General features: G+C 41.4%; 1 protein-coding gene across 2 annotated transcripts in view; it reads left to right on the forward strand.

Annotated features, from left to right (window-relative positions):
- GFM2 (GTP dependent ribosome recycling factor mitochondrial 2) overlaps positions 1-25075 on the forward strand; it is a 261831-nt gene that overhangs the window by 156580 nt on the left and 80176 nt on the right. For both annotated transcript variants that reach the window (XM_069223861.1, XM_069223870.1), the window contains exon 15: positions 23457-23646. In XM_069223861.1, coding sequence (XP_069079962.1) covers positions 23457-23646 — 190 coding nt within the window. The remainder of the gene's footprint in view (positions 1-23456; positions 23647-25075) is intronic.

A 25075-nucleotide genomic window follows, 5' to 3' on the forward strand; every position in this document is an offset into this window, starting at 1 on the left:
GTCCCAGTGACACATACAACTAAAACAACATATATACAGTGAAAAATGGGGGTAACATGCCAGACAAGATGGTACTTTCCTACAACAAGTGTAACATGAAATTCCTTAAAGCACACAATTTAAGCAAGCAAAATTGTAATTTTGCCTGTGACTCATTAGGATCTGCCTTCCGATTCCAATAATAGGGAATAGCTTTACAAGGCTACCTTATATAGGGATAGAAAAACACGGATACAGTAAGATTGGGAAGTTAAATTATCCTTGACACAATCAAATTGCCAATTATTACCTAATGTAAATGAAATTGTTAAACCAGAATTCATTTTTCATTCACAATTTGCGTGAGTAAGAGCGCTTGTCGGCAGATGAGAAATTTCTAGTCCATTAGGAAGACTTACATCGAGTTTGCATTCAGATTAGTTACTGGTTTGTATTTATTTTTTTGTAATCAATGCTTCCCTGTCTCCCACAGCCCTGGCTGTCATACGTATCTGATCTTCATACTCCTTTGTTCAATTTTCCTACACTTCCTCCCTACTTTTCTTTTCTTTCACCATTAAATATTGCCCCCTACCTACCTCCTGAGCATCTCATACCATGGGGAGTGGGAGGATTCCATCCAGACTCTTTTTTGTTGTTGCATGAAATTGTTGCTACAGCCAGGGAGACCATGAATTTGCCTTGGCACTATTCAGAACATTTTGGAAATTTGCATGTTAAAGAACCTCTTCTCCCTTTTCCAGCAAAGATCCTGGAGAAACGTGTCAACCACCAATTAGCCTCTTTTATGGAGACCAGTAAACTTCCTGATGGATCTCAATCAGATTTCCATCCAGTCCATTGTACGATGATCGCTCCATTGTACGAAGATGACTCTTATCACTATCATGGATAATCTTTGAATGCTGTTAAATAGAGGTCGCGCTGAAGCACTGATTTTTCTGGCCCTGCCAGCAGTTTTTGAGACAGTTACTGTCAGAGATTCATGGATAGCCACTATCCTTGCTGCCAGGGAATCGCGCTGTTGGCCTTTGCCTACACACCTGCAGTTCTCTTGGCGCCTTTGGCATTCTGCACTGTCATCCACACGTTAATGTGCTTGCACCCATGTGGCATTCTATTCACACTTTCAGTTCATCATGGTCTAGGGCATAAAGGGTATAGAGCTAGACACCTTAGGTCACCTTTTGGGCGAATATTAGAGGAGCTATCTACCTACATGCATGGTGGTTTATGCTTTAGTTGGCCTCTGTCTCAGATTTTGCCCTGTACCTTGAAAGGGGGCCCGAATACTGGGGAGTCATCTTCAGTTGGTGAGTCATCCACAACAACATGAAGCGAGTCATCCACAATAACAGTGAGTCATCCTCAGCTGCTGAGTCATCCACAACAACAACTTGGGGCGGCCTTTGTTAAAGTTCTGAACTATAAGTAGCCTGGCTCATAAACTTTCGATGCTTCTCATCAAGGAGTCCAGACTTGATGCATCTCCTGCCTAGCCTCCGAATTTGGATCACACATCCTCAATCTGGATATGATAAGTACTCTATTTAGAACTCTCCCGCTTTGATAGTAGGCCTGCAGCCATTGCACTCAATGATAGGGGCCTTGTTGCCTTGCTTGCACCGCTGGTCACATGCTTGGATAAAGGAAAGCTTGGTATCTCTCACCACCGGCAGAAACTTTGTGCATTCTCGCTGCCGAACATTCTTAAAACAGCTACACTAGGGTTATTTAACTGCGCAGCTGAGATTGTTGTTTATTGTGTACATTGTGTTCTCTTTCAACCTCCTTAGGAACTCCATATTTTTGTGCAATTTGGTGTGCCATTGTGTGAGGAGAAACGCTAAACGTTGGTATGCACTTTATCAGTGAACTAGTGGAGATCACACATCTACTAAGTACGAAGTTTGATGCTCTACACAAGTTATGTGTTGTGATATATAATGTTGAGCTGTGACAAGTAATTTACATCATTGTGAGGCCATAGAGTGTTGCCCCTCCTCCAGTATGCTTGATTTGCAGGCACAGTATCTTGTTTTCCCCCCATTAGGAAACGCTAAGTACCCTTTTAGGTAGTGTCTGTCAGTTTCCATTCTGGGTGATGTAACTGTCCTGCTATCTTTACTATCATTTTCCTTATGATTACTTGTTCAGTAGGTCCGAGTAGGACCTCTGTAGGATAGTGGACCTTCATGTTTGTTATTTTGGTAAATTGGTTTAGCTTTTTTTGTTTATTGTTCCCAAACCCCTTTCGCCTGCATTCATCCTCATTCACCGTATTTTTCTTCTACCGGTGGTGGTATGCTAGATGCAGGGGAAAAACTGTGCTTGCTGCTCCCACACAGTTGGCCTCGGACCTCGTGGATGATGACCTAAAACTGCAACGCGCTCTTACAGTAACCCATTCCTTTATGATTTAAAGTTTATCTTTGATTGGCATCTGTTATGAATGCCATTAAGTATATTGAGGCATTCTTAATTAATAGATCCCAATCAATACACCCCTTCAGATCAAATGCTAAATCTCTCCGATGTGGGTTCCTGCATGGTGCATCTCTCAGCCTCACTCTCCCAACATTTTCATTGCCCCTCTTGGTTCCGTTGCACAATACTTTGGCTTCAACGTTGAATCCTACACTGATGACATGCATATCATCGTGTCCATCTCTGACAACCAGGGGGCAACTTGGGTCTAGTTCTTTGCTTGCTTGAGCGCTGTTCCTCAGTGGATGAGCAGCAGCTGCCTCAAGCTTAACAGTAAGAAATCAGAGATCCTCTTGTTCGGCAAACTTCCTGACCTTAGGTTATCATCTTGGTGCCCAAATAAGTTTGGCACCCCTCTTTCGCATGCCAGATATCTGGAAGTTATTTTTAAACAGAATCTTTCCTTCTTTTACATGATTACTCAAGTTGCCAGCACCGGTTTCTATTTGCTTTGTAAAAAAAAAATATATATATATTCTGTAACTGCCTCTGAATGCTTGGAGTACCGTGGGGTAAGCGCTTCTCACCTGAAGTATGGTAAAACCTTATATCTTGGCCTTCCTGATTTTTCTGGTGCTCCGTCTGCAAAGGATGCAAAATATCTCTGCCAGACTCTGTACCTGCTCATTTGAAAGATCTGTATTGGTTCAGGGGTGTGGAATTTATTAAAATATCTACTTGTCCAGGGGACAGGTTGATTCTCAAATCTACTTGTCCTGTAAAAAGATCTACTTGTCCCTTTGGTGCCATGTAGTGTGGCGACAAATTATGGCAGCAATTAATAGCCTCTCTGATTATGCCAGGGCTACTACCATAGTAGGGCTTGAATACTTGGAGTTTCAATCCCTACTGTAGCAATTTCCTTATTTTGCCACCTTTCTGCAGATCTGCATACTGGGGCTGGAGGAAGCAGTAAGCAATAGTTCCAGGGCTGGAATGCCTTCGAGTCTGCAAACCTACTAACCTGCATGTTTTAAAGATTTTTACCAGCTTCTCTCTAATATTTTCCCATAATAAGAAAGGTTGGACATTTACTCCTGACAATGGCAGAATTATAACTTCTTCCAGGGTTGGGAAGAAAGTGGCTGGAGGGAAAATGAACTTGCAAATGCTCAATAGATTTTCACATGAGCAAATCCACACATCGTATTTACCCATGCTAAAATACAGTTCACAAATATTTTATAGGGGTACGACATATACCATGGGTGCACTTTTGTGACTTTCTTTAAGAATTTGGGGCCACATGTAGGTAGGTTCAGATTTGTGACCTGCAAATTGCGAGTCGCAAATCGGAATGTAGGATGGTGTCCTTGACACCATCTGTGATTCGCAAGGGCTTCGCAAATGCCCACCTCATGAATAATCATGAGGTGGGTCGCAATTTGCGACCCCCTCGTGAATGGTGGCCTGCTGGAGACAGCAGACCACCATGTCTGTGACTGCTTTTCAATAAAGCAGTTTTTTTTTTTTTTTTTTTTTGTAATGCAGCCCGTTTTCCTTAAAGGAAAACGAGATGCATAACAAAAACGAAAAATGAAACATTTTCGTTTCATTTTTTCAGAGCAGGCAATGGTCCACAGGACCACTGCCTGCTCTGAAAAAATGTTTACAGTGACATTCACAATGGGGAAGGGGTCCCATGGGGATCCCTTCCCTTTTGCGAAAGTGTTAGCACCCATTTGAAATGGGTGCAAACTGCGATTGGTTTGCGCCCGCGTTCGCGGTCACAAAACAATCCTACATTGCACTGCGAGTTGCAATTAGGAAGGGAACACCCCTTACTAATTGCGAGTCGCAAACCCGTTTTGTGATTCGGTAACCAGGTTACTGAATCGCAAAACTGGGTTTGTGCATTGCAATGTGCTTTTTGCACGTCGCAAACAGCGAAAGTCGCTGTTTGCGACATGCAAAAAGCTACCTACATGTGGGTCTTGGTCCCTAATTAGGTCTGGTGTTAACAAAGACATTTTGTTTTTATTAAACTTCTAATTCTCTCTTTTTCGGCTGGCTTTACTGTGAGTGATCGCATTCTGCTCTTCCACAAGGCGCATATTGCCACACAAAGTAGTTTTGTTCAGTGTCAGGAACTACAGTGGCAATCAGTGACGTAACGAAATTGGAGGGTGCCCCTTTACAAAGAACATGGAGGAGCCCCCTCTCCAGACTCACTCAGGGCAGGTGCTGTGCTGAAGGGGCCCTCTGGAGGGCGGCTGCGGGGCCTTTGTTATGCCGCTGGTGGCAACGTGTGCTTTAAGAGTTCAAAAACTTTTGGGGGGGGTTTTGCCAATGTTTGTTACAATGTTGAGGGCCTGGTAGCTCCCACAACAATAAAGTGTTACAAAAGCCATGTCAAAACAAGACACGCATTGATGAAACTAAAAGACTTATAAAAATATGTCAGATCAGTTGGCTTTGTCAGTGTTTGTTTATTTTCATGCTTCCCATAATCGTGTTGAAAATGGTTACACTGATTTTCCATTAGAAATATTTTTGGGAAATACTAGCATGCATCAACACATTTTACTAAATGACACTTCATTTGCATATAATCAGAGAGCATTCTGGGAGCATTATACTTAGCCTCTTAGCCTAAACTTTTCAAACATGTGTGTACACGTTTTTTTTTTTTTGTACTGGAACCAACGTCAGTAGTGAAGTGTGACCTTAAAACATTTATTTACAGCACTCACCCTAATAATGAAGGCTTTCAAATAATGAACCATAAATACAAGTTCGAACAGCTTTATTTTGGAAACACATTACCTCAACTGCACTCTCTGTAAACAGGCAGCCAAAGGGTTTGTGCTGCAGGGGGTTGGGCCCACTTGTCCCAAGGACAAAGTAAACATAAAAACTTGTTGCCCTTGACCCCAAACAAGATGTCCCGGGCGTCTGGCGATAGGAATTCCCTGTGGTTAATTGCAAAAAGGTGCTAGTTCAAGTTCAAAGCCCAAAGCCTTATTCTTCGTTCAACGGGCTATCCACATGGTCAGACCGTATTATCTGAAATCGAACTTTTTGTGCTACTCGCTGACTCATGACCTGAGATCACCTACTTCCTCCTTCTTCAAGGTCGCCCAGTACAAGAGAGAAAGAATTGATTGCATGACTTTCTCTGTGGTCGCTGCTATGGTGTGAAATCACCTGCCCCCCCCATCTCTTAAGAACATCTCCAACCAGGCAGTTTTCAGAAGTCAGCTCAAAACAGTACTCTTTCTCTGCTTCTACCTCTCCTGTTTTGGTTCCTCTATGCCCTAGTGCCAGGACAGCCTTTTGTGTTACTTGCGCACTTCAGCAAATTTTTCTTGTTGTTGTAGTTATTATTGTTGCTGCTGTTGTTGTTATATTGTTGTTGTTAACCCCTTCTCTGCTACTGCCCTCCCCCCCAAGACTTTAATCAGAAAAACTAATTTTTCAACACATTTTTGGCATTTTACTGGGACATAGTCAATTTTTCCTATTTTTTGTGCTTTTAACCGTGTTCCAGTTAGTGGCAGAAATAGATGTGAAACCAATGGTGGATCCTGATAAGTTTTATATTTCTGAAGAGTAGACAGAATTCTGAATTTAGAAAGGGATCGTTTGTGTAGATCCTTCAAGCTTTTCCTATAAAAACTAACAGTTGCAATTAAAAATATTGAATTTGAGTTGAAAAAACAGCCATTTTATCTGTAACTTTTTCTAACTATGGCAGGTTTTCAAAAGCAATATACTGTTACGTCTGCTGGTACCCTCTGGTTGCAGGGATATATAGGGCTTGTAGGTTTACTAAGAACCTGAGTTAACCAGAGCCAATAACTGGGTTGCACCTTACAATGGTTTTTCTTTGTGTACCGAGTATACAGCAGTTCATATGATAAAATTATAAATAGTGAGAAGTAGGTATCAAGGAAACCAATTTATTTTTTAAATGGGCACAGGCTATGGAGTTCAGAAGCAGGTTTTTTTTCACACATCTCTGAATCTGTGGGTACCCATACTAGCATGTGAATTAGAGGGTATTTCTAAAAATTACTTCTTTCTTATACATTGTCTTACATTTGGAAGGTGCAAATGTAGAGAAATACAATTGGAACATGGATACATCAAATATTTCCTTGCAAAACTGACCTGTTTTTGGCAAAGTGGGTAGCTGTGGGTTTTGGGCCCTATCTCAGCTGGCACCTAGGGAAACCAAACAAACCTGTACATTTTTTAAAATTAGACACCTAGGAAAATCCAGGATGGGGTGACTTGTGTAGCTCTCACCAGATTGTTTTACCCAGAATCCCTTTCAAACTTCAAAGTTTGGCTAAAAAAACAAAATTTCCTCTAATTTCTATGATGGAAAGTTCCAGAATCTGCACAGAGCCACAAACTTCCTTTCACCCAGCATTCTCCTAAGTCTTCTGATCAAAATGGTACCTCACTTGTATGGTAGGCCTTGTGCTCAGACAGGAAATGGCCTAAAACACAACATGGATACATCATATTTTCTACGCAAAACTTTTTTTTACAGAGTGGGAATCTGTGGTTTTTGGGCCCTACCTCAGATACCACCCAGGGAAACCTAACAAAACTGTACATTTCTAAGGACTAGACACCTAGAGGAATCCAGGATGGGTTGACTTGTGTGGCTCTCACCAGGTCGTTTTACCCAGAATCTCTTGCAAACCTCAAAATTTGACTAAAAAGCACATTTTCCTCACATTTCTGTGGAATCTGCTTAGAGCCACAGACTTCCTTCCACCCAGCATTCTCCTATGTCTTCTGGTGAAAATGGTACCTCACTTGGGTGGATAGTGCCCGCGACAGGAAACGGCCCAAAACGCAACATGGATAGATCAATGTTTTTTCATGCAAAACCAACCAAATGTTTGCAAAGTGGGTAGCTGTGGTTTTTAGACCCTAGCTCAGCCAGCACCTAGGGAAACCTAGAAGACCTGTACATTTTAAAAAACTAGACACCTAGGGAAATCCAGGGAGAAGTGACGTGTGTGGCTCCCACCACATTTTCTTATCCAGAATCACTTGCAAACTTCAAAATTAGTCTAAAAACACATCTTCCTCAAGTTCGTGTGATGGAAAGTTCTGGAATCTGAGGGGAGCCACAAATTTCCTACCACTTAGTGTTCACCTCGGTCTCCCGATAAAAATGATACCTCACTTGTGTGAGTGGTCCAAGTGCCTTCTGCCAGGGAAGGGCCTAAAACGTGTGTAGTTTAAGGGGAAATGAAAGCGGGTCCAAAAGGGCAGTTTTTTAAATACGTTTTTAGGCTGACTCTGCTTTGGGCACCCACATAGGTGTGAGGTATCATTGAGGGGAATGATGGGTGGCAGGAAATTTGTGTTTTATTTCTGTTTCTGGAAGAATATGGCACAAATATGCATGGAAAATGTGTGATTTTAGTCACATTTTGAAGTTTGCAGGGTATTGTGGGTAAGAAAATGGTGTGGAATGGATGCGAAGCACATCACCCTGGAGTCCCTCAGAAGTCTAGTTTTCAGAATTGCCTGGATCTGGTAGGTTTTTGCAGGTGGCAGCCTACCCAAGCCCAAAAAGTGCAGCTGTTCACCATTGCAGGTGGGGTAGTACTGAGAGTTAACCGAACTTTCCTGGCATAATTTGTAAAAAGTCATATATCCTCTTGCTTGCAATTGGGATGAAATGCTTTAGTCTGCAGGTGAGCAGAAAGACTGGTTCCCCATTTTTGATGGGTGGGGGCCATAATTGCTCCCATCAGCCCCCTTGGGGGAGGACAGAAAGACTGTTCCCATTTGTGTCTGGGACGTGGGGGCATTGGCATGCCCATTGTGGGCAGCCCCTATCCCTCTTTTATTTAAAAAAAAAAAAAAAAAAAAGAGAGAGAGAGAGAAAAAAAACCTGGTGTCTAGCAGGCTTTGATAACTCCCATCTGTCCCCCAGGGGGCGGAAAGGCTGTTCCTATTTGTGTCTTGGGCTTTGGAGGCATTGGCATGCCCATTGTTGGCAGCCCCCACCCCTTTTTTATATAAAACAAATCCTAGGAATCTAGTGGGCTTTCTGCCCCCACCTGGGGGGGGGCAGATCAGTGGGAATAACCCCCACCTTGGGGGTGGAGGAGCAGAATAAATGTTTGTGTCTGAGGAGGGATGGGAGCATTGGCATGCCCATTTTGGGCAGCCCCCAACCCTATAAGTTTAAAAAAAAAAAAAAAACCCTGGTGCCAAGTGGGTTTTCTGCCCTTGTGGGGAAGGGGTAATCTGGGTCTATTGCCCACATCTGCCCTATTGGAGATGGGGGCAGAAAGACTGAACTGGCCAAAATAATATAGGAGGAGTATAAGCCCTTGCCCAAGGGGCCCCTTCCCCCTCCCTGGTGCCTAGTGGAATGGATCCTTGCTTGGGGGATCCCCTCATGTGGTGATTCCCAAGCAAGGATCCACCAGGGGAAAGGTACCATTGGAAAGGGGAGATTCTCCACTTTCCAATGATATCTCTCCCATCTGGGTGCTCGGGGGAGTAAGATAACCAGTTAGCACCTAGGTAGTGAACTAGTGAAATGAGCTGATCGACTCATATCACTTTCGTTTTCAGTGAAATAACATTAGCGCACTGTGGGCCCTGCTCTTCATTTCTCTGCAAACCAAAAATGGCCTCTGGAGCTGGAAAAACTCTTTCCCAGCTCCAACAGCTGTTTTTACAAAAACAAAATACGGCAGAGGGATTTGGTGCTCGTGTGATGAGGATGGAGTTGTTCTGTCCTCCGCAAACCAGCATAGGTGTGCATAATGGAACCATTCTTTCATACGCACCAAAGGGGTTAATAATAATAATCATAATATTGTTGGGCAAAATTCAGCTACAAAATTAAAAGCCTCGATCTCCCCTAATGTTTACCTCACATTTTATTAATGCTCCAGCTACTTAAGACTACTCAGGGCATGCTTTTGATTAGGGGCGAAAGGCTTCCAGGTACACACAAGTTAGTACTTAACCCCTTAGCTGATGGGCCTTTTCATCCTGAGCTCTTTCATGCTGAGCTCTTTTTTGGCTATGTGGGGGTAGTTCGTACTTCGGACTCCATCACCTTTTTCCACATAAGGTATCAATGCCAAATTTGCATCCTTTTTTCCAACATCTCATGAATTCTAAAGGTACCAAGGGTTTGTGGATTACCTGGAGGGTACCGGTAACATAGGCAAATATAGCAAAATGTTGAGGTTTCTTTTTTTTTTTTTTTTTTTAAGAAAACTAGGGAAAATTTGCTCCAGATAAATGTTTATATTTTTTCCTAAAAATGGCATCAACCAAAGGTTTGCTCTATTAAAGTCACCATGTTCCCAGCATTTTATGCTGTCAACCTACTTCTAGTTTGTGGGTGGATCCATGTAAGGTATAGACAAAATTCTGAATTCAGCAAGGGCTCGTATGTATATATCCCTCAAGGTTTTCCTAAGGCAAATAACTGTTGAAATAAAGAAACATTGGACAGGAAAATTACTGTGGAAATAAAGATACATTGAAAATGAGTAGGGAAAAAACGGCCGTTTGTGACCACATTTTCATCTGTAACTTTTTGTCACGATCTCCGATCTACAAAAGCAACATACAATTACGTCTGCTAGATCCTTCTGGTGGCAGGGATATATAATGTTTGTAGGTTCTCCAAGAACCCACGGTACCCAGAGCCCATAACTGAGCTGCAGCATGCAACGGTTTTCAGTACTGAGTATAGACCAATTGATATAGTGAAATATATTGAGTGAAAAATCTAAGTAAGCTGTGTATTTCTGAAAAGGGTACAAAATATGGAGTTTAGGAGTAGTGATAATTGTTACATCTCAGAATTTTGGGTACCCGTACTATCATGATTTTGAAGGTAATTTTCAGAATCACCTTTTATGCACTGGCTTACATTTGAAAGGCACAAATGCAGCGAAATCCAATTGGTAAACCAAAATGTTTACTATTCTATGCTCCCACAAGTCTTCCGAAAAAAAATGTACCTCACCTAACTTTCCTGTCGAAAATGGGCCAAAACACAACATGAACACAGCACGTTCTTTCCACTGAAAAATTGCCTTTTTCCCAATGTGGGTAGCTTTAGATTTTGAACCCAAGATCAGCCAGTATTTAGAGAAACCTGTTCACCCTATACATTTTTGAACGCTAGACACATGGGGGTATCCTGGGTGTGGGCTGATTTGCGTGGCTGTCACCAGTTTTTCTTCTTTTGTTTTGTTTTTTTACCCAGGATACCTAGCAAACCTCCAGCATTGACTAAAAATCACACTTTCCTCAAATTTCGGTGATGGAAAGTTCAGGAGTCCGCGGGAAGCCACAAACTTCCTTCCACCCAGCATTCCCCTAAGGCTTCTGTTAAAAATGGCACCTTACTTTTGTGGGTAGGCCTAGTGCTTGCGGGAGGAAACGGCCCAGCATGCAACATGGATGTATCACAATTTTCAACTCAAAACTGTCCCTTTTTTTGCAATGGGATGACTTGTGTAGCTCTTAAAAGGTTGTTTTACCCACAATTCCCTGTAAACCTCAAACCGTGCCTGAAATCACAATTTTTCCTTACATTTCTGTGATGGAAACTTCCGGAATCCACAAAATCCCTACCACCCAGCATTGCCCCACCTGTGCAAATAAAAACATTGCCACACTTATGTGGCTATGCCTAGTGCTTGCAACAGTAACTGATTAAACCAAGGTCAATGGGAGTTCCTGCTTGGAGACTCCTATGGCGGCCATTCACCATTGCAAGTGGGATGATACTGGGAGTTAGCCAAACACTCTTGGCCCATTTGTAAATGCAACAACCAAAAGAATCAGATGTCCTCTTGCTTGCCATTGCGGTGGGATGCTTTATTTCGCAGCAGATTAAAAAGATTGTTGAGATTTTAGGGGTGAAGTTGGGGCCTGATGTTATGCTGGTAAAGACCCACTCCATTATTTTGGGAAAAAAATATAGTGTTAACATAAAGTTAGCTTTCTGCTCTCCTTGTGGGCAGATCGGGGTTAATTACCCATCTGCCCCCAGAGGGGCAGAAAGACTGTTGCCCCATTTACTTAGGGTGGGAGCATAGTCATGCCCATGCTGAGCAGCCCCCACTCCTACAACTAAAAACAAAAGTAATCCCTGGTGTCTAGTGGGCTTTCTGCCTCTTGGAGGGTAGTTGGGAATAATCGCCCTCATCTGACCCCCGGGGGGAGGCATACAGACTATTTCTCTGTTTTAATGGAGTGGGTGGAAGGCCATGCTCATGCTGGGTAGCCTCCACCCCACATATATAAAAAAAGTAATCCCTTGTGTCTAGTGGACTTTCTGCCCCTGAGCGGGGCAGAAAGATGGTTTCTTATTTTTTTAGGAGTAATGGCATGGCCATACCCATGCTGAGCAGCCCCTGTCCTACAAATATATATGAAAAAGGTAATCCCCTGTGACTAGATGGCCTTCTGCCTGAGAGCAAAAAGACTGGATTGAAGAAACAGCAAGGGGGAGCACAAGCCCTTGCCCAAGGGGCCGATCCCTTCCTCCCTGGCGTCTAGTGGGTGGATCCAGGCTTGGGGATCACACTCCAGTGGCAATCCCCAATCAAGGATTCACTGGGTAATGATAGAATTAGAAAGAGGAGAGTCTCCCCTTTTGAATGACATCCCCCTTCAGAATCGGTGCTGGGGGGTTAGGTATGCTCCTGTGCACTGATTCATTGAAGGTGGAATGAGCCAATCACTCACTTTCACTTTTAATGTAATAACGTCAGCATGCCATGGGTGCCAATCGTAAAAAAAAAAGGCCCAGTGCTGCTGAAAATAGCTCTTCCCCAGCTCCTGAGGCTAAAAATAAAAAGGAAATCCCTCTGGTGTTCTGGGGTGCACACACCAAGCTGTCTTCCATAGCAAAGGTGTTAAGACAGGTGGGGTGTGGTATATCCTATGAAGGAATTTGAAGTATATAATGCATATCCGTCTGTTGGATGACAGAGAACCAGTCTGTATACAGCACTGCGCCCAGTCAGCCTCCAACAGCAGAATCTAGATCACAATCCCATTTGTCCCTTGAGTGAGGTGTAACGGCAGAGGCCACAGACTGCACTAAACTCTTACAAAAAAAGTGATGGTGAGAAGCATTGCTAAGGATTTAAAATAGGGTAGTGCACTAGGGTATGTAGTAAAGGCAGTCCTATAGGCCATTTGTAACCTATTGTAGAGGAAGACCATCAGTAGTGTTCCTTGTGCACCCTGATCATATCTTGCAGTACAATGACTGTACTCTCTGTAATAGGTCCCTTAGCGTACCCAGAGCGATTTCTTTTCACATTTGGGGGTGATTTGCAAATTAAGAAGCACAAGGTCTCAAGAATATATTGTTGCCATTCAGGCTCTAATGCCCAAGTTTCACCATGATGTCATGGTGCATGTGAATGTTGATTTCTGCACAACAGCTTGGAACCTTTTGCTATAGCACCACCTACAACGGGACTGGTGATGCATTGTCGCTTTCTCCGGCCAGATGTGGCAGATATGGAGGTTGGTGGTACCAGTAATACGCATCGTGGGTTTGCCAAAATAGTAAAATTTTAGATCTGGTGCCATAAATCCACCTTGTTTGTAAACTAGTGTTAGGATTTCCCATTTGAGTCTAGGGTGTTTACTGGACCATGTCAACTTTATCAACAAGAATCTCACACTCTTAAAGGATTGAGGCATTGGTATCGATATATTGTTGAACACGTTTAGGAATTTCAGCAAAATAACTATTTTTGTTAATATTAACCTGTCTGCTAATGAAAAGGGCAAAGAGATCCACCGCTCCACTTGTATCCCCAATTTTCTGATGGCTGCGCCATAGGTTTCTTTAAGGATAACCTCAGTATCCATATGAATCCATATTCTGAGATACTGTAGCCCTCATCAGGGGGTATTTGAGGGCACAGTGTGCGGTTGTGAGCAAGGATGCATACTACTTGTAAAATAAACTCAACAGTCCACCCAAACTTGTGTCTTCCTATCTGACATACCTTAAATAGCGGCTGCTATTTCTTCCACATTGAGCAGTTGTATTTGAAATGTACGGTGTCCATCGCTGAGCACCACCAGGGCAATAGTCTCTAAGTAGTCCAGCACCTGCTGTTCTCCAGCATGTGGCTTAGTTGTCTAAAGATCTCTAAAGAACATGTGTGGGGTCATGGTGAACAAAGCCATCACGCATGATGATTACAGTTCTGATAACTGCAGCCTACAGGTTTTTAAGCATGCCAGCCATGCTTCTTCCCAGTCTCTCTGGTCCACAGGAGCCAGCAGTCATGCTTTGTAAGGTGTTAAATATCTCCTCAACAATTGAATTATATTCAAAGAAGTTTTGTTGACTAGCTGCCACATGATCATGGTCAGGATGCTGTGGGTGGCTGTTCTCAAACACTGATTTGTTGCTCTAGTCTACGCATTTGTGCTTTTTATGTTTTAAGAATCCCTTTCTGCTTTGCTATATAACATTCTTCCGAATTAGAAACATGAAGGCTTCTCATAGTGTGCACATATTGTCCACTGAACCCACTTTATTACTGAAATATTATATTCTATCTGCTCTGATTTCATTTTGAAATGCTGCGTCTGATAGCACACCCAGACGCAGCCTACGCGTAAATGGGGGCCATCATGCATCTAGAAACTCCAAGGTTGAGAGAACAGGGGATTGGTTGGAGAGGAATTTGGCTAAGTGTTGTATGTCCTGCGTCCATGTACTAACATCCTTGAAAGACAGACAGTAATCAGGCAAAGATTGAAAACTATGTATCGAGGATATAAATGTGCTCTCCCTCAGTTATGTGCCTAAGCAGCCATCCTTGAGGGCTGAGGCAGCCACTAATCCATGACCTGCAGTTATGTTTGATTTGTCCATTATAGGGTGCAATGCAGTGTTAAAGTTGCTCCCCTCCCCCAAAGTAGAATTTCAAGTTTGCTGGACTGAATAGAATGATGTGTAGATAAAGGAAGCCCATTGTGGTGCAATTGCGGGTGCTGTTTTTTTAGTGGGATGGGTTTCCGATAGGAAAGCTATACCAATTTCATGTCTGCTGTGGTATGCCATTATGTCAAGCATCTCAACAAGATTGTTCAGAACTCTAACATTTCAGGTGAGGAGGCACATTCTGTTTGCCTTTGTGTCATGTGCTGTAATATCTTATAAAATGATTGGTGGTATATAACATGCAGAAGTGTACAGGTGTGTGCCAACATTGCATATCCATATATTAATGCGTGTGTGTAGTACAAAAAAAAAAAAAAAACACCCATCATGCCTATGAAATAAACCTAACTCCCCCACACACACACTTGGTAGCCAAATAATTATCAACTGCAGGTGTCATTTGATGGCATTATTGAAGTCATGTTCATGCATCTGAATAGTTTTGAAGCCTATTTCACGTTGCTAAGGGGAGCTGCTGCGGAAGTCATACCATGGTCCACTGCACATAAAAGCAGCAGTACCCCTTCCTTCCTTAGGAAAGCAGCCACATGTTGAGACTTGGAAAAACTATGATGTTTGCCCTGGATGATCACCCTCAGATGTGCAGGGTATTACATGGCACAGGCCATTCCAACTTACTGGAGGTCGTGTTCGGGCAGCAGATATTCATGTCTCTCCTTCTGGACCCTGTTGATAAAGACTAGAAGAAGAGGGGTGATAAAACATTTTAGGACAGGTCTTTTTTCTCTCTCACCAACCAGAGCACCATTTCTCTTTAACAAAGCCTGGTAGGTGATCCCAGTGGAGGGTGTAGGACCAGGTATCTAAGCACACACCCCACTGTAAGTAAACAGGAAAGGTTTTCTACTCCAGAGATTGTGGTTGGATCCTCCCTAATGTAAGTGTCTAGTTTTCCAGTATTGGTGGTTTCTTGTATACCAAGGGTGCAGAGTTTGTTCCACCTGTCCTGGCATCCAATCTTTTGCAATTTTCGTTCGTGTCTCTGATTAGATTCAGAAATGTTTCCATGTTGAGTAGCTTTTGGCCCCTATCATGCGATCAGGCTTCCACATCTCATATGCTTTGTTTGGCTGGGCACAAACGCTACTCCTGTTTATCTATTTTTGATGATATAAGATCCATTCTAGCGGGTAACAAGTCAGTTTTACAGCAATTAGTTGAGACTCTGTTGCATGGACAAGAGTCATGCTGTAATGTCCTGTTCGGCCATCACCGAAACCACAATAAGGAGTCTTGCTCTGAGAGATCAGGCACATATCGCTGGGTGCAGGTAATCTGAATAATGGTACCAGTTTCCAGGATCCAGTGTAACGTTGTATATTAATGGGCTATATGTTATAGGCCACCCATCCATAGCCCGGCATGATCACAGTCCTTGTTGTAATGGATGTTTGCAGGATCACGGTTCACAGCAAACAGTGGGTCTAAAAGGGCCAGGCCTCATCGAAGTGAGTCTTGTAGTGACGAGGCAAACCAGGAATATTTTTTCATAAGCATTTAATCTTGTAGTGGGGAAGAGCAGGTAAGTATGTCCACACAAACGAAGAACGCACTCAACTGTCCGTAAACCGTCCTACTTACATTCCAACATAGAACCTTCAATCTTATTATGACGTGTGCTACTGCAACTACCTAGCAACACCACACATCCTCCTCCTTTATTACTAGTAACTCTTCTTCATATGTTGCTCACAGGATAATAAACTACTAGATTTACACTCTAGCATAAATTAAACTAAAATAGGTGTATTATCGCTCATAGGTGTATCATTACTCCCAACAAGATGTAAATAACCATACATCGTATACCTTAGTTTAAGCTCACATGTGATCACACCAGCCTATTACTAAATATTTACATTTGGTGGGCAATAATGTAACTCTGGTGAAACTCCTCATTTCTTTGATGCCATAGTCCAGTTTTTTTTATTTCATTATTTTGCTGACATCCTTAGATGCACTCTCACATCTTCCTTCTTGAGATGGGCTTACAGGATTAACAGTAGACTTAATTTGTGAGGCAAGAGTAGTACTGGAACTGGATGCAATGTTGTTGTCTTCTTCCTACAGCATTGCTCCAGAAACTCTTGGTTTACTTCCTTCCACATATAGACTTATCACATTTAGGTAATTTACTAAAACGCCAAACTTTCCCATTACTTAGCTTAGCTGAACACGAATATACTTTGTTCAGTTGTACTGGATTAGAAAATTGACTTTCACCCCTTTTCACATTTATATACTATTTAATCTGTACCCAGTCTCCTTCCTTCAAAGTAACTTCCTTCACATTATACATTTTATCATATTTATTTTTTTGTATTTATGATGTACCTTCTCCAGTGTACTTCTGACTACTTCTGGTGACCATTTACTTTGAATACTTTGTGACATCCACACAGAGTTGTCTTTAGTGCAAGGATCCCATCCCTTCAGAATTTTAAAGGGGCTATACCCTGTCTCTGTAGGAGTTATGCGGTATGCCTTACTAATTTATTTAATTCTGGTTTTTAGTTTTTCCCAGCATTAATGGCAGCCTGAATACACCCCATGATCACTCTGTTGAATCTGTTTTTTTTTCTCCTTAATGCCATTCCTTGTGAACTTCTCTGCCACAAATTGTGGATCGTTGTCGCTTACAAGTGATTTGGGTATTCCTTCTCTCAGAAATGTTCTTTCTAGAAATGCAACAACTCTTTTTGCATCTATCTTTTCACATATTCCTACTTCAGGCCGCTTAGAATATGTGTCTGGTAACACAATAATGTTCTTTGGATTCCCATACTTCTCTAAAATAGGACCTAAAATGTCTATAGCCAATATTCCCTAAGGCCCTGTGGGTATTTGATTGAGACCCAGAGGTGGTCTCAAAATTATGCAAGTTTTATCAGCTTTCTCGCATTGCCCAAATTTCCTTACAAACATTTCCATGCTTTTGCCTATTCCTGGCCATCAGTAAGAATTCTTGACCCTCTGATCAGACTTAACTATTCCAAGATGTCCTTCATGCATTAAGTCTAAACTCCTTTGACGTATATTGAATGGAGGAATCACTTTATTTCCTCTAAGAAGGGAACCCTGAGACAACGATCAAGAATTCCTCTCTCAAATCCCAAAACATTTTACACTATTCAGAGATTTTACTTTTATCTGGCCATCCTTGTAATACATATTTGGAGATTGTGTTCAAAACTACATTTTCCTCATACCCTGTATTCCATTCACTCTCCGAAATAGCCCCTGTCTCACCATCTACAATAGCTACAGTATAGTCCTCCCATTCACTTGTACTCAGATAATCTGCCCACTTGTTCTTCCTTCCTGGTATCTATTCTACTTTGTAGGTATAGTCTACTAGTTGCAAGGACATTGCAGCTATACGAGGAGTGGCACTGACTGAACCTTCAGTAGTTAAAATGTTTAACAATGGCCTGTGATCAGTACGTAAGGTAAAAATTGTATCCCATAAAAATTGTCTGTCTTTGGAGTAAAGAAATAGCATTACAGATAGCCTCTTTGATTTTCACAAATTCGGTCTGTCTTGTTCTATTCCATTCAAAACTCTGTTTATCCCTCAATAGTTGGCGAATATTGTATGTTTTTACACAGTTTTTTATTTATTTTTATTTGTTTTCAAATTTTGCGTAAAAGTCTACAAGACCCATGAACTATCTTACCTCATATTTACATGTGGGGGCCGGGGCATGTCTGATACAGTCTATAATTTTCTTTTTAGCTGATATTCCTTCTTCACTGATCTTGTTACCTAGATATGTCACTGAATGTCTACACAGTTTACATTTGTCTAATTCTGCTGCTAACCCATTTAGTTTCCTTAACACTGCAAATTATTATTGTGCTCAATTAAATCCTTTCCCATGATCAAAATATCATCCTGAAAGTAGATTTCACCTGAGATATCCTTCAGAAGCGTGTGCATTAACCTTTGGAAGACCTCCACAGCAGATGCCAATCCTAATGGCATGCGGACGAGTTGGAAACACCCAATAGTTGTGATGAAAGCAGTCAATTTCCTGCTCTCTTCCTGTAATGTTATTTGGTGGTAAGCTGATGTCAAGTCAATTGTAGAAAACCATGAGACTCCTTCAGTCTTTGCCGATAGTTCAGAAATTTGTGGTAAGAGAAATTTGATACTATAATATTTAATTAAGGTCTCTAAAGTGAATGCACAGCCTTAATTTACCATTTGCTTTTCTGGCTACTACTAAGGGTGCCAGCTGCTCTGTGCACTCTATAGGTTCAACAATACCATCCTCCATCAGTCTGTTTAGCTCAACCTCCACTTCATTCCTGATACATAACAGAATGTTCCTTACTTTATGACTTACAGGTTCTGCTTTTTCTTTCAATATTGTCTTATTTACAAAACTTTCAGTTTACCTATTTTCTCTGAAACATTTTCAGGAAAATCACTCTTATGTTGAGTCACTAAGGCTTGTTCTGATTCTTCTAACAAAAGAACTTGATCCTCTCCATTAGGATTCAATACGATATTCAAGGCCTTTTGGTCCTTCCATCCTAAAAACAGAAGGGTTAGTCACTAAGGCTTGTTCTGATTCTTCTAACAAAAGAACTTGATCCTCTCCATTAGGATTCAATATGATATTCAAGGCCTTTTGGTCCTTCCATCCTAAAAACAGAAGGGTCAACCTTAGTTACATACAACTTGATTATGGTTTTCCTGCCCTTAAATTCAAATGATAATTCACAGTAACCTAACATGGTAACATTCTCTCCAGTAAATGTGACAGGATAAGTGTCAGTATTTCTTAACTTTTCATCTAATACTTGTGTGAAACATTCTTCCCTCATTTTCCTATTGATGATTGTGTACGGTGAGCCTGAATCTACAATTATATTTATACCTACACCACCTATGATCATCTTGCATATTGGTTTATTTTGTTGTATCATTTCCAAATTGAGTTCCGTGCATTGCATGCACAACACTTCTTTAGTACGCTCTTGCTCGTGTTCGTTCTCTGACTGATCAGAATCTGACCTTTCAGAAATCTATTTCACACTCTTGGTTTTCTTATTTTTCTTTTTACATACTTTAACGTAGTGTTCTATAATTCCACAAAACAAACATTTTACCTTAAGTGCAGGATGATTCTTATCTTTTGCAAGGTGGTATTTATTATCACATCCAAAACAACTTATATTTTTAATTTTTAAAAGGACCCTTGTGCTTCCTTTTATTACTCTCACCTTCTTTAATTTTATCGCTGCATGCACAAGATACTTTGCAAATTGTTGTATTTACTTTACACTCAGAAGAGGTTGTCGCATTAGTCATATCTGCCTTTGCACATCTCTTCGATAGTTCGCTCTTTTTGACTAATGCTATTATATCCAGATCCTCTAATGCATTTTGAAATACTTTTTGTTCCTCGCCAGATCTGTTTATTTTCCCCATTTGGTTAAAAACCCTTAACCCTTCTGTACCAAGGCTATGTAGAAGAATTTTCTTCTTCCTAGTAGCAGAAGGTTCTTCTGACCTTTCTTCAGTGGGTGAAATATAATTTAAAAAGTGCTGTTTCCATTCTGGCCATTTCATTTGGGGTTCACCTGGACACAGAAGAAAAGGTAAGGGAGGAGTAAGTGAAAATGTTTGAGCACACAACTATATCCTTATAACTGTGAAAACCCACTTAATACACTGTAATACTTAACATATGAAGGTCTATTGCAATGATACTCTAATGACTGCATAAAACCAATCTGAATATTTTGTCTATAAATGTAGTGTGCATATCACTGTTGATGTACTAAGTCATTGTGCTACGCTAAAATGAATAGCCTTACTGTAGTTGTAAAATTGATATTTCCTATGCATTATAGTGATAACTTGTCTAACTTGGTAGTGTGTGCATCACTGCATGATGCACTTTCACCTTACTTCAGTTAGGATGCGCTCCTGTGGTTGAAGGGTTAACTCTTATATTCAATAAGCATGCTCCAGGTTTGCATGTCACGGTGTGTCATTTAATAATAAAATTCCTCACAAGGTTCCTAAAGCACGGCACCCTATAGGTGTGCGTGTCACCGTATGTCGAATCTCTTTTCCCGATATTTTACTTTAGCCTTTGTTCGTTGACATACAACACATTTCCCTGATGAGTGACACCAGTCTCTTCTACGACAAAGATGGCGCCACGTATGACGATGTACACAACAGTGCCGCGTGCTGCCAACAAGGCATCTGCACTTGAGCATGACAGCTCCTTAGTCTCCACACAGCTTGCGCTCAGTAAAGTCTACGGTAATACCTACAACAGATATACTTCTAACAGTACCTCAGCTGCAGAACCATCTAAATTACAACTGCGATGGTACTTGGCTTCACACAGATCGGCTCGACAGCAATGATACATGGCTCCACAAGGATCAGCTCCACACAGGTTCACTGCCTTCTCTCACGTGCCGTGTGATCAATCACATGCCTCCCGTGTTGTCCAATGATGCGCACGTAGGTAAGCTCTCCTGGCTCATCGCCAAATTGTAGTGACGAGGCGAACGAGGAATGGTTTTTCATAAGCGTTTAATCTCGTAGCAGGGAAGAGCAGGTAAGTACGTCCACACAACGAAGACTGCACTCAACTGTCTGTCAGTCGTCCTACTTACATTCCAAGATAGAACCTTACGTCTTATTATGATGTGTGGTATAGCAACTACATAGCAACACCACAAGTCTCTACAGATTGGGGCCAGACAGCACAGTAAAAGGTGGTTGGCCACGTAACAGGGTGCAAGGGCCCCCTGTCAGTCCAAACCATGGCGCAGTGATGGAGGGGTTGGATATCAGCACCATTCAAAACTCCCCCAATGTAGCGCGAATCCCACCCCACCTTCAATGCGAGGGAGAGCACAAACCGATCCGCATGTCACTAGCCTCAAAGGGGGGCACCAACATCCGTCACAATTGGGGACAATATACAGATCTGGATCCTCCTGCCTGTGTTGCCACTCAGCCAGCCATGGGCACCAATGCAGCATGCAATGCATCCCTGATCCGGAGACTGCTGCATGGTCCAGTCCAGCCCCCCAGACCACACTCAGACAGGCCACTGATGCCACCCACGCTCTCACCTTCTGCATCAGGGCCATGGGTCTGATCCTGTCCACAGATCTGCCTTTCTCCTTCATGCCTCAGCCATGGACCAGTAGGGGTACTACAAGCCTGACCCAGCTTCCGCAATGCACCTACTTGTCAGTAGGCCCTGGGGCAAAAGCTCCAAGCAGGTATGCCAAGTCTTGTTGCTCAGTGTCATTCCCTACATCTAACCATGCGATTTTGGCAGATTTTTATTGGGCCAGCATTGCAGTATTGGGTCAGCCAATAGCAACAACGGAAGGTGTCTGACTGGTGCAGGATTTTTTTTTAATGTTATCTTTCGGTCCTCAGGGCCTCACTAATAATCTTGGAATCAAGAACTTTTGTGCCCAAGGTTTTTTTTTATTTCTGATAGTCATTGTTCAGATAGAGTAGTTACTATATTTGATTATTACCTTAATTGAATATGTGCCTGTGTTCATAGCATCGGCTTGGTTAAGTCTATGAAAGGTGCCATTTTACAAAACCTGCTCGATACTGTCATTAATTCTTTATCATTTGAACTAAATACTATGGACAAGTATTTAAACCGACATCCACAGTCTTAACTAACATCTCACTAGACTACATTTATTGTTTATTAAGGCACTGCCGTTATATTCATAGTGTTTCTGACATGTATAACTATTATGGATTGTTTTGCACCTGGGCATTAATTACACTAGGATATTTCAGTGGCTAGGTTAATGGTGGCGGTCCTTTAATACGCAACATAAAGAATGGCTGCATGTGTAGGCAGGTGCATTCCATTCGATTCCTTAGTATATTGCTCCGTCCTGGTGGTGTTTTTTTCGCATGAGAGTCCCACAGCACTAAATATTGCTATCTTTTAAACCTGGATTTCTCCAAAACTGCTGAAACGGATTTACGTTAAATCACTCTTTCTGGATATATATCTAACATTTTGCAAACTTTGGTGTAATTCTGTTTCCGCCGTTTTTCTGTATTGTTGTCTAATTTTTCCTGTGGAAATTGTATAGGAAAACATGTTATGTCAAACGGCCCCAAAGTTATTAGCAAAATAATAAAACACTCTTGCCATGGTATGGTTGACCATATCATCCTAACAAGGAGGTTTAATAACTTGGTTGTTGTAGCCAGCAAGGCCCTGGTTTGGATTAGATCTTCCCTTCACAAGTGAAGCCGGCAGTTATGTAAGGACTGTCTCTTTCTTATTTTTCCCAAGAGCATTATGTATCATCTCAGGGTCCCTAATTCTTCAGTATCTGCATACCTCCCCTCGCCCTGCTGTTAGATCAACATAAGTGCAATTCTAAATGTGTATGCTGATTCACCATGATACACACCCACCTAGAGAAAAGCAGGTAGAAGCAGGTGAGTATTGCATAGTGCTTCTCCCAAATAAAATTAAGCTATATTTGTTTTTAATCCGCTCAAAAACTGAAATCTCATTTGGAGAAGACCAGCATTTCTAGGACTCTCCTTCATGTATTATTTGCGCAGTCTTCAGCAATTAACGTTGTCTGCTTGGCGGAAATTCATGATCTAATGAAAAGCTCTCTCATAAATACCAGTGATGGTCTTTGCACCCCTAGTATTGACTAAAATGACCGAATTCTAATTGGTTGTTTATTTATTGTTGATTCCAGTTTAGCTGATACCAGGTCAGGTTTTCTCATGCACGCTTATTGCAGATCTGTAAATTGGTATTTATTATAAGACAGATATAACTGTTTTATTCTTTGTTTATATTGTAATGAATTAACCATTAAGTACAAGGACACTCATATTATATTTTGACTAATCAGGGCCACATTTATGCTAGATAATAATAATGGTGTACAGTCAACTATAAGGTAGGATGTATGTCTTTTTCAAGGTTCATGGCCAAGTCTCTCTTTTTCTCAGACTGCGACAGGAGACACCCTGGCATCATCTAAGTCATCTGCTGTAGCTGCAGCCCGCAAAGCTGGAAGAGAATCTGGGAACAAGCTTGCACAAAGCAAAGCATCGGAGAGCCTAATTTTGGCTGGTATTGAAATCCCAGAGCCAGTATTTTTTTGCACAATTGAGCCTCCATCATTGGCCAGACAACCAGGTACAGCTAAATATTCAGTGCAGCTTGTTTTAATGTATTTTCATAAGACCAGAATGCACAAGAAGTAATGGTAGTATTAAAAAAAAATGTACATATGCAAGAGATATCCTACTCAAAACATCGTTGATCCTGCCTTGGCGTTAAAATGTCTTCAGAACAACTAATTAAAACATTGGAATGCAGTCAACCCTAGGTGTGTAAAATGAAACTGTTGAGCAGATCATTCAGACAGCGTTGCAAAACTACTTTTCTTGAAGAGTCCCAGTGCTGAAATGTTATCTTGCAAACGGAATCCAGAATGTTCTGTTGCTTGGATTGCTACATTCATACTTATCATTTATTTTATGTCCATGTTTATGAAACAGTCACAAATGAAATATTCCCCAATTATGCGTAGTAAAGCTAACATTAACGATTTATCTTAGTTGGTGGTGAGAAAATTTGAATCTGTGCCATTTTGCCACTGCAGTGTGACACGCAAGAAAACTCAAATTAGTGCCATTTTATACTGCAGTATGCTGCATTTGTATATTTGTAATGCACATTTTAAGACATTGAGAATGTTCTGTAGAAGAGTGACTGATCCATTCCTAGTGCTGATGACATCACTCTATCATGTCTAGTAGCTTACGCATGTACGTGTGCTGAGAGTATTATGGACATGTAAGTACTTGACATCTGTCATTACAAGAAGACACGTTGGTGACAAATGAACTTTGCCTTTAGTGATATTTTCTAGCATGTAGTGCTTAATATAATGGTAATGCAAAGTGGAATGGCCCCTATTTTGTGCACTTTATGTAGCTAAAAAAGTGCAAGTTTAAGTGAATGGAGTAAGTTATCCAAAAAGTTTAACTTCTCTTAGTTAATTAAATTATGGCTCACCCACCAATGCAAAAAATGGTGCAATTCGGCTGTTAGTTCTTGAATTGGGTTTGATATTTGTTTGGTGTAACATGTTGTTGATCTAGCTTTGTAGATGTAATCCCATGTGTTATTAATAATGGTGCCACTGCCTCTGTCTGCATCTCTTATAGTGATGTTTTTTGTTATTTTTCAAACCTATAAGAGCATGACTTTTTGAGCTGAAAGTTTGTCTAGTGATAAGTAGATCACTGTAGGAGGCTGGACTGGCTTGTAGTGAGTACCAAGGGGTACTTGCACCTTGCACCAGGCCCAGTTATCCCTTATTAGTGTATAGGGTGTCTAGCAGCTTAGGCTGATAGATAATGGTAGCTTAGCAGAGCAGCTTAGGCTGAACTAGGAGACGTGTGAAGCTACTACAGTACCACTTAGTGTCATATGCACAATATCATAAGAAAACACAATACACAGTTATACTAAAAATAAAGGTACTTTATTTTTATGACAATATGCCAAAGTATCTTAGAGTGTACCCTCAGTGAGAGGATAGGAAATATACACAAGA

The sequence above is a fragment of the Pleurodeles waltl genome, chromosome 1_1, assembly GCF_031143425.1.
Source record: "Pleurodeles waltl isolate 20211129_DDA chromosome 1_1, aPleWal1.hap1.20221129, whole genome shotgun sequence".
Taxonomy (NCBI): Eukaryota; Metazoa; Chordata; class Amphibia; order Caudata; family Salamandridae; genus Pleurodeles; species Pleurodeles waltl.